The following is a 17,500-nucleotide window of genomic DNA, read 5'->3' as shown; positions in this document are numbered from 1 at the left end:
TATATATATAGAGAGATGGATCTTACAAGTTCTACTATAGAAGTACTGTATATATATATATATATACAGTACTTATATATATATATATATACAGTATATACAGTATATATATAGAGAGAGAGAGAGAGAGATGGATCTTACTACTTCTACTATAGAAGTACTGTATATATAGAGAGATGGATCTAACTAGTTCTACTATAGAAGTACTGCATATAGAGAGAGAGATGGATCTAACTAGTTCTACTATAGAAGTACTGTATATATATATAGAGAGAGAGATATGGATCTAACTAGTTCTACTACAGAAGTACTGTATATATAGAGAGAGATGGATCTAACAAGTTCTACTATACAAGTACTGTATATATATAGAGATGGATCTAACTAGTTCTACTATAGAAGTACTGTATATATAGAGAGAGATGGATCTAACAAGTTCTACTATAGAAGTACTGTATATATAGAGAGAGATGGATCTAACAAGTTCTACTATAGAAGTACTGTATATATATATAGAGACGGATCTTACTAGTTCTACTATAGAAGTACTGTATATATATAGAGAGAGATGGATCTAACTAGTTCTACTAAAGAAGTACTGTATATATATAGAGAGAGATGGATCTAACTAGTTCTACTATAGAAGTACTGTATATATAGAGATGGAGCTTACTAGTTCTACTATAGAAGTACTGTATATATATATATATATAGAGAGAGACTGATCTTACTAGTTCTACTATAGAAGTACTGTATATATATAGAGAGAGATGGTTCTTACTAGTTCTACTATAGAAGTACTGTATATATAGAGAGAGATGGATCTAACTAGTTCTACTATAGAAGTACTGTATATATAGAGAGAGATTGATCTTACTAGTTCTACTATAGAAGTACTGTATATATATATATATATATATATATATATATATATAGAGAGAGAGAGAGATGGCTCTTACTAGTTATACTATAGAAGTACTTTATATATAGAGAGATGGATCTAACTAGTTCTACTATAGAAGTACTGTATATATATATATAGAGAGAGAGAGATATGGATCTAACTAGTTCTACTATAGAAGTACTGTATATATAGAGAGATGGATCTAACTAGTTCTACTATAGAAGTACTGTATATATAGAGATGGATCTTACTAGTTCTACTATAGAAGTACTGTATATATAGAGAGAGATGGATCTAACTAGTTCTACTATAGAAGTACTGTATATATATATAGAGCGATGGATCTAACAAGTTCTACTATAGAAGTACTGTATATATATAGAGCGATGGATCTAACTAGTTCTACTATAGAAGTACTGTATATATATATATATATATAGAGAGAGAGAGAGAGATGGATCTAACTAGTTCTACTATAGAAGTACTGTATATATATAGAGATGGATCTTACTAGTTCTACTATAGAAGTACTGTATATATATAGAGAGAGAGATGGATCTAACTAGTTCTACTATAGAAGTACTGTATATACAGAGATGGATCTTACTAGTTCTACTATAGAAGTACTGTATATATAGAGAGATGGATCTAACTAGTTCTACTATAGAAGTACTGTATATATATAGAGAGATGGATTTAACTAGTTCTACTATAGAAGTACTGTATATATATAGAGATGGTTCTTACTAGTTCTACGATAGAAGTACTGTATATATATATATATATAGAGATGGCTCTAACTAGTTCTACTATAGAAGTACTGTATATATATATATATATATATATATAGATGGATCTAACTAGTTCTACTATAGAAATACTGTATATATATATAGAGAGAGAGATGGATCTAACTAGTTCTACTATAGAAGTACTGAATATATAGAGATGGATCTAACTAGTTCTACTGTAGAAGTACTGTATATATATATATATATATATATAGAGAGATGGATCTAACTAGTTCTACTATAGAAGTACTGTATATATAGAGAGAGATGGATCTAACAAGTTCTACTATAGAAGTACTGTATATATATACAGAGACAGAGATGGATCTAACTAGTTCTACTATAGAAGTACTGTATATATATAGAGAGAGATGGATCTTACTAGTTCTACTATAGTAGTACTGTGTATATATATAGAGAGATGGATCTAACTAGTTCTACTATAGAAGTACTGTATATATAGAGAGAGAGATGGATCTAACTAGTTCTACTATAGAAGTACTGTATATATATATAGAGAGAGAGATGGATCTAACTAGTTCTACTATAGAAGTACTGTATATATATATATATATATATAGAGAGAGAGAGATGGATCTAACTAGTTCTACTATAGAAGTACTGTATATATATAGAGATGGATCTTACTAGTTCTACTATAGAAGTACTGTATATATAGAGAGATGGATCTAACTAGTTCTACTATAGAAGTACTGTATATATATATATATATAGAGATGGATCTAACTAGTTCTATTATAGATGTACTGTATATATATAGAGATGGTTCTTACTAGTTCTACTATAGAAGTACTGTATATATATAGAGATGGATCTAACTAGTTCTACTAGAGAAGTACTGTATATATAGAGAGATGGATCAAACTAGTTCTACTATAGAAGTACTGTATATATAGAGAGAGATGGATCTAACAAGTTCTACTACAGAAGTACTGTATATATATAGAGAGATGGATCTAACAATTTCTACTATAGAAGTACTGTATATATATATATATGTATATATAGAGAGAGATGGATCTAACTAGTTCTACTATAGAAGTACTGTATATATATAGAGAGATGGACCTTACTAGTTCTACTATAGAAGTACTGTATATATATAGAGAGATGGACCTTACTAGTTCTACTATAGAAGTGCTGTATATATATAGAGAGATGGACCTTACTAGTTCTACTATAGAAGTACTGTATATATATAGAGAGATGGATCTAACTAGTTCTACTATAGAAGTACTGTATATATATATATAGAGATGGATCTTACTAGTTCTACTGTAGTAGTACTATATATATAGAGAGAGAGATGGATCTAACTAGTTCTACTATAGAAGTACTGTATATATATAGAGATGGATCTAACTAGTTATACTATAGAAGTATTGTATATATATAGAGAGATGGTTCTAACTAGTTCTACTATAGAAGTACTGTATATATATAGAGAGATGGATCTAACTAGTTCTACTATAGAAGTACTGTATATATATATATATATAGAGATGGATCTAACCAGTTCTACTATAGAAGTACTGTATATATATAGAGAGATGGTTCTTACTAGTTCTACTATAGAAGTACTGTATATATATATATATATATATATATATATATATATATATATATATATATATATATATAGAGAGAGAGAGAGAGAGAGAGAGAGAGAGATGGATCTAACAAGTTCTACTATAGAAGTACTGTATATATATAGAGAGAGAGAGAGATGGATCTAACTAGTTCTACTATAGAAGTACTGTATATATATAGAGAGATGGACCTTACTAGTTCTACTATAGAAGTACTGTATATATATAGAGATGGACCTTACTAGTTCTACTATAGAAGTGCTGTATATATATAGAGAGATGGACCTTACTAGTTCTACTATAGAAGTACTGTATATATATAGAGAGATGGATCTAACTAGTTCTACTATAGAAGTACTGTATATATATATATATATATATATATATATATATATATATATATATATATAGAGAGAGAGAGAGAGAGAGATGGATCTAACTAGTTCTACTATAGTAGTACTGTATATATATATATATATATATAGAGATGGATCTAACCAGTTCTACTATAGAAGTACTGTGTATATATGTAGAGAGATGGATCTAAGTAGTTCTACTATAGTAGTACTGTATATATAGAGAGAGATGGATCTTACTAGTTCTACTATAGAAGTACTATGTATATATATAGAGAGAGATGGTTCTAACTAGTTCCACTATATTAGTACTGTATATATAGAGAGAGATGGATCTTACTAGTTCTACTATAGAAGTACTATATATATAGAGAGAGATGGCTCTAACTAGTTCTACTATAGAAGTACTGTATATATATATATATATATATATATAGATGGATCTAACTAGTTCTACTATAGAAATACTGTATATATATAGAGAGAGAGATGGATCTAACTAGTTCTACTATAGAAGTACTGAATATATAGAGATGGATCTAACTAGTTCTACTGTAGAAGTACTGTATATATATATATATATATATAGAGAGATGGATCTAACTAGTTCTACTATAGAAGTACTGTATATATATAGAGAGATGGATCTAACTAGTTCTACTATAGAAGTACTGTATATATATATATATATATATATATATATATATATATATAGAGAGAGAGAGAGAGAGAGAGATGGATCTAACTAGTTCTACTATAGTAGTACTGTATATATATATATAGAGATGGATCTAACCAGTTCTACTATAGAAGTACTGTGTATATATGTAGAGAGATGGATCTAAGTAGTTCTACTACAGTAGTACTGTATATATAGAGAGAGATGGATCTTACTAGTTCTACTATAGAAGTACTGTGTATATATATAGAGAGAGATGGTTCTAACTAGTTCCACTATATTAGTACTGTATATATAGAGAGAGATGGATCTTACTAGTTCTACTATAGAAGTACTATATATATAGAGAGAGATGGCTCTAACTAGTTCTACTATAGAAGTACTGTATATATATATATATATATATATATATAGATGGATCTAACTAGTTCTACTATAGAAATACTATATATATATAGAGAGAGAGATGGATCTAACTAGTTCTACTATAGAAGTACTGAATATATAGAGATGGATCTAACTAGTTCTACTGTAGAAGTACTGTATATATATATATATATATAGAGAGATGGATCTAACTAGTTCTACTATAGAAGTACTGTATATATAGAGAGAGATGGATCTAACAAGTTCTACTATAGAAGTACTGTATATATATACAGAGAGAGAGATGGATCTAACTAGTTCTACTATAGAATTACTGTATATATATAGAGAGAGATGGATCTTACTAGTTCTACTATAGTAGTACTGTGTATATATATAGAGAGATGGATCTAACTAGTTCTACTATAGATGTACTGTATATATATATATATATATATATATATATAGATGGATCTAACTAGTTCTACTATAGAAGTACTGTATATATAGAGAGAGAGATGGATCTAACTAGTTCTACTATAGAAGTACTGTATATATATATAGAGAGAGAGGATCTAACTAGTTCTACTATAGAAGTACTGTATATATATATATATATATAGAGAGAGAGAGATGGATCTAACTAGTTCTACTATAGAAGTACTGTATATATATAGAGATGGATCTTACTAGTTCTACTATAGAAGTACTGTATATATAGAGAGATGGATCTAACTAGTTCTACTATAGAAGTACTGTATATATATATATATAGAGATGGATCTAACTAGTTCTACTATAGATGTACTGTATATATATAGAGATGGTTCTTACTAGTTCTACTATAGAAGGACTGTATATATATAGAGATGGATCTAACTAGTTCTACTAGAGAAGTACTGTATATATAGAGAGATGGATCAAACTAGTTCTACTATAGAAGTACTGTATATATAGAGAGAGATGGATCTAACAAGTTCTACTACAGAAGTACTGTATATATAGAGAGAGATGGATCTAACAAGTTCTACTATAGAAGTACTGTATATATATATATATATATAGAGAGAGAGAAATGGATCTAACTAGTTCTACTGTAGTAGTACTATATATATAGAGAGAGAGATGGATCTAACTAGTTCTACTATAGAAGTACTGTATATATATAGAGATGGATCTAACTAGTTATACTATAGAAGTATTGTATATATATAGAGAGATGGTTCTAACTAGTTCTACTATAGAAGTACTGTATATCTATAGAGAGATGGATCTAACTAGTTCTACTATAGAAGTACTGTATATATATATATATAGAGATGGATCTAACCAGTTCTACTATAGAAGTACTGTATATATATAGAGAGATGGTTCTTACTAGTTCTACTATAGAAGTACTGTATATATATATATATATATATATATATATATATATATATATATATATATAGAGAGAGAGAGAGAGAGAGAGAGAGAGAGAGAGATGGATCTAACTAGTTCTACTATAGAAGTACTGTATATATATAGAGAGATGGACCTTACTAGTTCTACTATAGAAGTACTGTATATATATAGAGATGGACCTTACTAGTTCTACTATAGAAGTGCTGTATATATATAGAGAGATGGACCTTACTAGTTCTACTATAGAAGTACTGTATATATATAGAGAGATGGATCTAACTAGTTCTACTATAGAAGTACTGTATATATATATATATATATATATATATATATATATATATATATATATATATATATATATAAATATATAGAGAGAGAGAGAGAGAGAGATGGATCTAACTAGTTCTACTATAGTAGTACTGTATATATATATATAGAGATGGATCTAACCAGTTCTACTATAGAAGTACTGTGTATATATGTAGAGAGATGGATCTAAGTAGTTCTACTATAGTAGTACTGTATATATAGAGAGAGATGGATCTTACTAGTTCTACTATAGAAGTACTGTGTATATATATAGAGAGAGATGGTTCTAACTAGTTCCACTATTTTAGTACTGTATATATAGAGAGAGATGGATCTTACTAGTTCTACTATAGAAGTACTATATATATAGAGAGAGATGGTTCTAACCAGTTCTACTATAGTAGTACTGTATATATATATATATATATATATATAGATGGATCTAACTAGTTCTACTATAGAAGTACTGTATATATAGAGAGAGATGGTTCTTACTAGTTCTACTATAGTAGTACTGTATATATATATATATATATATATATATATAGAGATGGATCTAACCAGTTCTACTATAGTAGTACTGTATATATAGAGAGAGATGGTTCTTACTAGTTCTACTATAGTAGTACTGTATATAGAGAGAGATGGTTCTTACTAGTTCTACTATAGTAGTACTGTATATAGAGAGAGATGGTTCTTACTAGTTCTACTATAGTAGTACTGTATATATATATATAGAGAGAGAGAGATGGTTCTAACCAGTTCTACTATAGTAGTACTGTATATATAGAGAGATGGTTCTAACTAGTTCTACTATAGTAGTACTGTATATATAGAGAGATGGATCTAACTAGTTCTACTATAGTAGTACTGTATATATAGAGAGATGGTTCTAACTAGTTCTACTATAGTAGTACTGTATATATAGAGAGATGGTTCTAACTAGTTCTACTATAGTAGTATTGTATATAGAGAGAGATGGTTCTAACTAGTTCTACTATAGTAGTACTGTATATATAGAGAGATGGTTCTAACTAGTTCTACTATAGAAGTACTGTATATATAGAGAGATGGATCTAACTAGTTCTACTATAGTAGTATTGTATATAGAGAGAGATGGATCTAACTAGTTCTACTATAGAAGTACTGTATATATAGAGAGATGGTTCTTACTAGTTCTACTATAGTAGTACTGTATATATATATAGAGAGAGAGAGATGGTTCTAACCAGTTCTACTATAGTAGTACTGTATATATAGAGAGATGGTTCTAACTAGTTCTACTATATTAGTACTGTATATATAGAGAGATATGGATCTAACTAGTTCTACTATAGTAGTACTGTATATATAGAGAGATGGTTCTAACTAGTTCTACTATAGTAGTACTGTATATATAGAGAGAGATGGATCTAACTAGTTCTACTGTAGTAGTATTGTATATATAGAGAGATGGATCTAACTAGTTCTACTATAGTAGTATTGTATATATAGAGAGAGATGGATCTAACTAGTTCTACTATAGTAGTATTGTATATATAGAGAGATGGATCTAACTAGTTCTACTATAGTAGTATTGTATATATAGAGAGAGATGGATCTAACCAGTTCTACTATAGTAGTACTGTATATATAGAGAGAGATGGATCTAACCAGTTCTACTATAGTAGTACTGTATATATATATATAGAGAGATGGTTCTTACTGTGCTGTCCCATGAGTTGGTGTAGCTTGCTGAGGGGGTCCGGGCTGATTTCTGAGAGAGGCGAGGGCTGTGTGGGGAGGAGGCTGTGGGGGTGTGTAGGGAGGGGGTTGGGGGCTTGTGTGGAGAGGGTGCTGTGGGGGTGTGTGGGGAGTGTGCTGTGGGGGTGTGTGGGGAGGGGGCTGTGGGGGTTGTGGGGGTGTGTAGGGAGGGGGATGTGGGGGTGTGTAGGGAGGGGCTTGGGGGCTTGTGTGGAGAGGGTGCTGTGGGGGTGTGTGGGGAGAGGGCTGTGGGGGTGTGTGGGGAGGGGGTTGTGGGGGTTTGTGGGGAGGGAGTTGTGGGGGTTGTGGGGGTTTGTGGGGAGGGTCTTGTGGGGGTGTGTGGGGGTGGAGCGGGGGCAGCTGCAGACGAAGGAGGGCAGGATGGTGGGGTAGTTCATCCCTCCGTTCAGACGACCCTGGAGAGACGACCCCAGCCCAGGGGTCACAGAGGGGTCACGACCCGGGACAGGAAGTGACCTCATCTCCAGCTCCTCCCCACCTGGAGGAGTCATTACGTTGATATAATTAATGAATGTCAGTCAAACATCTTTCATGGCAGTTAAAGATCTATTAAAATCAAAATTAACATTATTTTCAGGTAAATAGAACGATCCCTTAGTTTCAGGTACAATGACTCATAAATAGTCTGATCCCTTATTTTCAGGTAAAATGACTCATAAATACTATTCCACATCACCGTAGTATAATCCACAGGCCTATTCCACATCACTGTAGTATAATCCACGGCCCTATTCCAAATCACCGTAGTATAATCCACATCCCTATTCCACATCACCGTAGTATAATCCACAGCCCTATTCCACATCACCGTAGTATAATCCACAGCCCTATTCCACATCACCGTAGTATAATCCACAGCCCTATTCCACATCACCGTAGTATAATCCACAGCCCTATTCCACATCACCGTAGTATAATCCACATCCCTATTCCACATCACCGTAGTATAATCCACATCCCTATTCCACATCACCGTAGTATAATCCACAGCTCTATTCCACATCACCGTAGTATAATCCACAGCCCTATTCCACATCACCGTAGTATAATCCACAGCCCTATTCCACACCACCGTAGTATAATCCACAGCCCTATTCCACATCACCATAGTATAATCCACAACCCTATTCCACATCACCGTAGTATAATCCACAGCCCTATTCCACACCACCGTAGTATAATCCACAGCCCTATTCCACATCACCGTAGTATAATCCACAGCCCTATTCCACATCACCGTAGTATAATCCACAGCCCTATTCCACATCACCGTAGTATAATCCACAGCCCTATTCCACATCACCGTAGTATAATCCACAGCCCTATTCCACATCACCGTAGTATAATCCACATCCCTATTCCACACCACCGTAGTATAATCCACATCCCTATTCCACACCACCGTAGTATAATCCACATCCCTATTCCACACCACCGTAGTATAATCCACAGCCCTATTCCACATCACTGTAGTATAATCCACATCCCTATTCCACACCACTGTAGTATAATCCACAGCCCTATTCCACATCACCGTAGTATAATCCCTTAGTGAATAACCACAGCCCTATTCCACATCACCGTAGTATAATCCACAGCCCTATTCCACATCACCGTAGTATAATCCACAGCCCTATTCCACACCACCGTAGTATAATCCACATCCCTATTCCACATCACCGTAGTATAATCCACATCCCTATTCCACACCACCGTAGTATAATCCACAGCCCTATTCCACATCACCGGAGTATAATCCACAGCCCTATTCCACACCACCGTAGTATAATCCACAGCCCTATTCCATATCACCGTAGTATAATCCACAGCCCTATTCCACACCACTGTAGCATAATTCCTTAGTGAATAACCACAGCCCTATTCCAAATCACCGTAGTATAATCCACAGCCCTATTCCACATCACCGTAGTATAATCCACAGCCCTATTCCACATCACCGTAGTATAATCCACATCCCTATTCCACACCACCGTAGTATAATCCACATCCCTATTCCACATCACCGTAGTATAATCCACAGCCCTATTCCACATCACCATAGTATAATCCACAGCCCTATTCCACATCACCGTAGTATAATCCCTTAGTGAATATCCACGGCCCTATTCCACATCACCGTAGTATAATCCACAGCCCTATTCCACATCCCCGTAGTATAATCCACATTCCTATTCCACATCACAGTAGTATAATCCCTTAGTGAAGATCCACGGCCCTATTCCACATCACCGTAGTTTAATCCACATCCCTATTCCACATCACCGTAGTATAATCCACATCCCTATTCCACATCACCGTAGTATAATCCACAGCCCTATTCCACATCACCGTAGTATAATCCACATCCCTATTCCACATCACTGTAGTATAATCCACAGCCCTATTCCACACCACCGTAGTATAATCCACAGCCCTATTCCACATCACCGTAGTATAATCCACATCCCTATTCCACATCACTGTAGTATAATCCACAGCCCTATTCCACACCACCGTAGTATAATCCACAGCCCTATTCCACATCACCGTAGTATAATCCACAGCCCTATTCCACATCACCGTAGTATAATCCACAGCCCTATTCCACATCACCGTAGTATAATCCACAGCCCTATTCCACATCACCGTAGTATAATCCACATCCCTATTCCACACCACCGTAGTATAATCCACATCCCTATTCCACACCACCGTAGTATAATCCACATCCCTATTCCACACCACCGTAGTATAATCCACAGCCCTATTCCACATCACTGTAGTATAATCCACATCCCTATTCCACACCACCGTAGTTTAATCCACAGCCCTATTCCACATCACCGTAGTATAATCCCTTAGTGAATAACCACAGCCCTATTCCACATCACCGTAGTATAATCCACAGCCCTATTCCACATCACCGTAGTATAATCCACAGCCCTATTCCACACCACCGTAGTATAATCCACATCCCTATTCCACATCACCGTAGTATAATCCACATCCCTATTCCACACCACCGTAGTATAATCCACAGCCCTATTCCACATCACCGGAGTATAATCCACAGCCCTATTCCACACCACCGTAGTATAATCCACAGCCCTATTCCATATCACCGTAGTATAATCCACAGCCCTATTCCACACCACTGTAGCATAATCCCTTAGTGAATAACCACAGCCCTATTCCAAATCACCGTAGTATAATCCACAGCCCTATTCCACATCACCGTAGTATAATCCACAGCCCTATTCCACATCACCGTAGTATAATCCACATCCCTATTCCACACCACCGTAGTATAATCCACATCCCTATTCCACATCACCGTAGTATAATCCACAGCCCTATTCCACATCACCATAGTATAATCCACAGCCCTATTCCACATCACCGTAGTATAATCCCTTAGTGAATATCCACGGCCCTATTCCACATCACCGTAGTATAATCCACAGCCCTATTCCACATCCCCGTAGTATAATCCACATTCCTATTCCACATCACAGTAGTATAATCCCTTAGTGAAGATCCACGGCCCTATTCCACATCACCGTAGTTTAATCCACATCCCTATTCCACATCACCGTAGTATAATCCACATCCCTATTCCACATCACCGTAGTATAATCCACAGCCCTATTCCACATCACCGTAGTATAATCCACATCCCTATTCCACATCACTGTAGTATAATCCACAGCCCTATTCCACACCACCGTAGTATAATCCACAGCCCTATTCCACATCACCGTAGTATAATCCACATCCCTATTCCACATCACTGTAGTATAATCCACAGCCCTATTCCACACCACCGTAGTATAATCCACATCCCTATTCCACATCCCCGTAGTATAATCCACAGCCCTATTCCACATCCCCGTAGTATAATCCACAGCCCTATTCCACATCACCATAGTATAATCCACAGCCCTATTCCACATCACCGTAGTATAATCCCTTAGTGAATATCCACGGCCCTATTCCACATCACCGTAGTATAATCCACAGCCCTATTCCACATCCCCGTAGTATAATCCACATTCCTATTCCACATCACAGTAGTATAATCCCTTAGTGAAGATCCACGGCCCTATTCCACATCACCGTAGTTTAATCCACATCCCTATTCCACATCACCGTAGTATAATCCACATCCCTATTCCACATCACCGTAGTATAATCCACAGCCCTATTCCACATCACCGTAGTATAATCCACATCCCTATTCCACATCACTGTAGTATAATCCACAGCCCTATTCCACACCACCGTAGTATAATCCACAGCCCTATTCCACATCACCGTAGTATAATCCACATCCCTATTCCACACCACCGTAGTATAATCCACAGCCCTATTCCACATCACCGTAGTATAATCCACATCCCTATTCCACATCACTGTAGTATAATCCACAGCCCTATTCCACACCACCGTAGTATAATCCACATCCCTATTCCACATCCCCGTAGTATAATCCACAGCCCTATTCCACATCCCCGTAGTATAATCCACAGCCCTATTCCACACCACCGTAGTATAATCCACAGCCCTATTCCACATCCCCGTAGTATAATCCACAGCCCTATTCCACACCACCGTAGTATAATCCACAGCCCTATTCCACATCACCGTAGTATAATCCACAGCCCTATTCCACACCACCGTAGTATAATCCACAGCCCTATTCCACATCCCCGTAGTATAATCCACAGCCCTATTCCACATCCCCGTAGTATAATCCACAGCCCTATTCCACACCACCGTAGTATAATCCACAGCCCTATTCCACATCCCCGTAGTATAATCCACAGCCTTATTCCACATTACCGTAGTATAATCCACAGCCCTATTCCACATCCCCGTAGTATAATCCACAGCCCTATTCCACACCACCGTAGTATAATCCACAGCCCTATTCCACATCACCGTAGTATAATCCACATCCCTATTCCACACCACCGTAGTATAATCCACAGCCCTATTCCACATCACCGTAGTATAATCCACATCCCTATTCCACCTCACTGTAGTATAATCCACAGCCCTATTCCACACCACCGTAGTATAATCCACATCCCTATTCCACATCCCCGTAGTATAATCCACAGCCCTATTCCACATCCCCGTAGTATAATCCACAGCCCTATTCCACACCACCGTAGTATAATCCACAGCCCTATTCCACATCCCCGTAGTATAATCCACAGCCCTATTCCACACCACCGTAGTATAATCCACAGCCCTATTCCACATCACCGTAGTATAATCCACAGCCCTATTCCACACCACCGTAGTATAATCCACAGCCCTATTCCACATCCCCGTAGTATAATCCACAGCCCTATTCCACATCCCCGTAGTATAATCCACAGCCCTATTCCACATCCCCGTAGTATAATCCACAGCCCTATTCCACATCCCCGTAGTATAATCCACAGCCCTATTCCACATCCCCGTAGTATAATCCACAGCCCTATTCCACATCCCCGTAGTATAATCCACAGCCCTATTCCACATCCCCGTAGTATAATCCACAGCCCTATTCCACATCCCCGTAGTATAATCCACAGCCCTATTCCACATCCCCGTAGTATAATCCACAGCCCTATTCCACATCCCCGTAGTATAATCCACAGCCCTATTCCACATCCCCGTAGTATAATCCACAGCCCTATTCCACATCCCCGTAGTATAATCCACAGCCCTATTCCACATCCCCGTAGTATAATCCACAGCCCTATTCCACATCACCGTAGTATAATCCACAGCCCTATTCCACATCCCCGTAGTATAATCCACAGCCCTATTCCACATCCCCGTAGTATAATCCACAGCCCTATTCCACATCCCCGTAGTATAATCCACAGCCCTATTCCACATCCCCGTAGTATAATCCACAGCCCTATTCCACATCCCCGTAGTATAATCCACAGCCCTATTCCACATCCCCGTAGTATAATCCACAGCCCTATTCCACATCCCCGTAGTATAATCCACAGCCCTATTCCACATCACCGTAGTATAATCCACAGCCCTATTCCACATCCCCGTAGTATAATCCACAGCCCTATTCCACATCCCCGTAGTATAATCCACAGCCCTATTCCACATCCCCGTAGTATAATCCACAGCCCTATTCCACATCCCCGTAGTATAATCCACAGCCCTATTCCACATCCCCGTAGTATAATCCACAGCCCTATTCCACATCCCCGTAGTATAATCCCTTAGTGGAGATCCACGGCCCTGCAACACAAACCATCATCATCATTTGACGCAATGCCACCATCTTTGCTTTGTAAAAATCAGCCTTTGGAAAAAGGTAGGGCTTTTTGTTTACTAACTAGTCTACGAACCTGTTGCTACGGGCGTGTGTCCTCCGTTGCTATGCCGACAGTGGTGACGCTGGTGATGCTGCAGAAGGTTGTGAATGGGGCGGAGCCAGGGGGCGTTTCCGGACGCTCTGCGAGCGATCCCCGGACCGCTTCCTCCTCCGTCAGGGTTTACCTTCTTACGACGTTTACTGCCGCACAAACACACACACACACACACACACACACACACACACACACACACACACACACACACACACACACACACACACACACACACACACACACACACACACACACACACACACACATATAACAAGTAAATACAACGACTAGAACAAAGCAGAACAAATATAACTTTATTCACTTTTACAACGAGTTAGTTATAACAGGAAGTTGAATTTCGCTACAACAAGTCAGCTGTAACAGGAAGTTGAACTTATCCTGGGCTTTATTCACTACAACGAGTCAGCTGTAACAGGAAGTTGAACTTCACTACAACGAGTCAGTTATAACAGGAAGTTGAACTTCACTACAACGAGTCAGTTATAACAGGAAGTTGAACTTCACTACAACGAGTCAGTTATAACAGGAAGTTGAACTTCACTACAACGAGTCAGTTATAACAGGAAGTTGAACTTCACTACAACGAGGACAGTTATAACAGGAAGTTGAACTTCACTACAACGAGTCAGCTATAACAGGAAGTTGAACTTCACTACAATGAGTTAGTTATAACAGGAAGTTGAACTTCACTACAACGAGTCAGCTATAACAGGAAGTTGAACTTCACTACAACGAGTTAGTTATAACAGGAAGTTGAACTTCACTACAACGAGTTAGTTATAACAGGAAGTTGAACTTATCCTGGGCTTTATTCACTACAACAAGTAAACTATAACAGGAAGTTGAACGTAATTCTGGGCTTTATTCACTTTTACAACGAGTCAGCTATAACAGGAAGTTGAATTTCGCTACAACAAGTCAGCTGTAACAGGAAGTTGAACTTATCCTGGGCTTTATTCACTACAACGAGTCAGCTGTAACAGGAAGTTATACATTGTCTTCGGAAAGTATTCAGACCACTTGACTTGTTCCACATTTTGTTACGTTACAGCCTTTTTCTAATGTTGATAAAATAGTTTTCCCCCCTAATACCTCCAAAATTACAAACAAAAAATAATTTTTCATACATTTTTGCTAATTTATAAAAAAATAAAAACATTTGCATAAGTATTCAGACCCTTTACTCAGTACTTTGTTGAAGCACCTTGAGCAGCGATTACAGCATCGAGTCTTCTTGAGTATGACGCTACAAGCTTGGCACAACTGTATTTGGGGAGTTTCTCCCATTCTTCTCTGCAGATCCTCTCAAGCTCTGTCAGGTTAGATGGGGAGTGTTGCTGCGCAGCTATTTTCGGGTCTCTCCAGAGATGTTAGATCAGGTTCAAGTCCGGGCCACTCAAGGACATTCAGAAACTTGTTCCAAAGCCACTCTTGTGTTTTCTTGGCTAAGTGCTTTGGGTTGTTGTCCTGTTGGAAGCGGTTTTCATCAAGCATCTCTCTGTACTTTGCTTCGTTAATTTTTGCCTCGATCTTGACTAGTCTCCCTGCCGCTGAAAAACATCCCCACAGCATGATGCTGTCACCACCATGCTTCACTGTAGGGATGGTGCCAGGTTTCCTCCAGACATGACGCTTGGATTCAGGCCAAAGAGTTCAATCTTGGTTTCATCAGACTAGAGAGTCTTGTTTCTCATGGTCAGAGTCCTTTAGGTGCCTTTTGGCAAACTCCAAGTGGGCTGTCATGTGCCTTTCACTGAGGAGTGGCTTCCGTCTGGCCACTCATAAAGGCCTGATTGGTGGAGTGCTGCAGAGATAGTTGTCCTTCTGGAAGGTTCTCCTATCTCCACAGAGGAACTCTGGAGCTCTGTCAGAGTGACCATCGGGTTCTTGTTCACCTCCCTGACCAAGGCCCTTCTCCCCTGATTGCTCAGTTTGGCCGGGCGGCCAGCTCTAGGAAGAGTCTTGGTGGTTCCAAACTTCTTCCATTTAAGAATGATGGAGGCCACTGTGTTCTTGGGGACCTTCAATGCTGCAGAAATGTTTTGGTTCCCTTCCCCAGATCTGTGCCTCGACATAATCCTGTCTCAGAGCTCTACGGACAATTCCTTCGACCTCACGGCTTGGTTTTTGCTCTGACATGCACTGTCAACTGTGGGACCTTATATAGACAGGTGTGTACCTTTCCAAATCATGTCCAATCAATTGAATTTACCACAGGTAGAGTCCAATCAAGTTGTAGAAACATCTCAAGGATGATCAATGGAAACAGGAAGCACCTGAGCTCCATTTCAAGTCTCACAGCAAAGGGTCTGAATACTTATGCAAACAAGGTATTTCTGTTTTTTATCTTTAATAAATGTGCGAAAATGTACCCTGTTTTCGCTTCGTCATTATAGGGTATTGTGTGTAGATTGCTGACAGATAAAAAAAAATAAAAATTATAATTATAATAAGGCTGTGACGTAACAAAACGTGGAAAAATTCAAGGGGTTTAAATACTTTCCGAAGGCATTGTATATAATAGGTAGTTGTGTAATACAGATTTTATATATATATATATATATATTTTAAACTAAAAAGACTTTAAAAAATAAATAAGTTTAAAAAATAATAATAATAATAATGAATTTGTGGTTGTTGTGGACCTACCTGTGCCAGGTAGTGTACAGACGTTGTACTCGTCGGGTCAGTTTGCGGTAGAGGTGCGAAACATATCTCAGCATCTCCTCATAGCAGGATCCCGGTTCTCTGTAGCTGGCCAGAGTGCTGTCGTTGGACATGTAACGAGCTCGCTGCTCACGCATCAACGCGTTCTCGCGCTGCTTCGTCTCCGCAAACTGGGTCGCTATGACTACCAGGCACAGGTTGATCATGAAGAAAGAGCCCACCTGACGAGACGGGGAG

The 17,500-nt window shown here is 37.6% G+C and overlaps 1 protein-coding gene across 1 annotated transcript in view; it reads right to left on the bottom strand.

Annotated features, from left to right (window-relative positions):
• The window catches only part of LOC106591548 (voltage-dependent T-type calcium channel subunit alpha-1H), a 125,718-nt gene that overhangs the window by 84,686 nt on the left and 23,532 nt on the right, over positions 1-17,500 (bottom strand). The window contains exons 7-9 of the mRNA XM_082976101.1: positions 17,246-17,484; positions 14,555-14,721; positions 8,125-8,661 (exon numbers count right to left, since the gene is read on the bottom strand). Of these exons, the coding sequence (XP_082832227.1) occupies positions 8,125-8,661; positions 14,555-14,721; positions 17,246-17,484 (943 nt within the window). The remainder of the gene's footprint in view (positions 1-8,124; positions 8,662-14,554; positions 14,722-17,245; positions 17,485-17,500) is intronic.

Source organism: Salmo salar, chromosome 06, assembly GCF_965601325.2.
Source record: "Salmo salar chromosome 06, fSalSal1, whole genome shotgun sequence".
Classification (NCBI taxonomy): Eukaryota; Metazoa; Chordata; class Actinopteri; order Salmoniformes; family Salmonidae; genus Salmo; species Salmo salar.
Note: the sequence above shows the minus strand (reverse complement) of the source record. Positions and strands in the feature narration are given on the sequence as shown.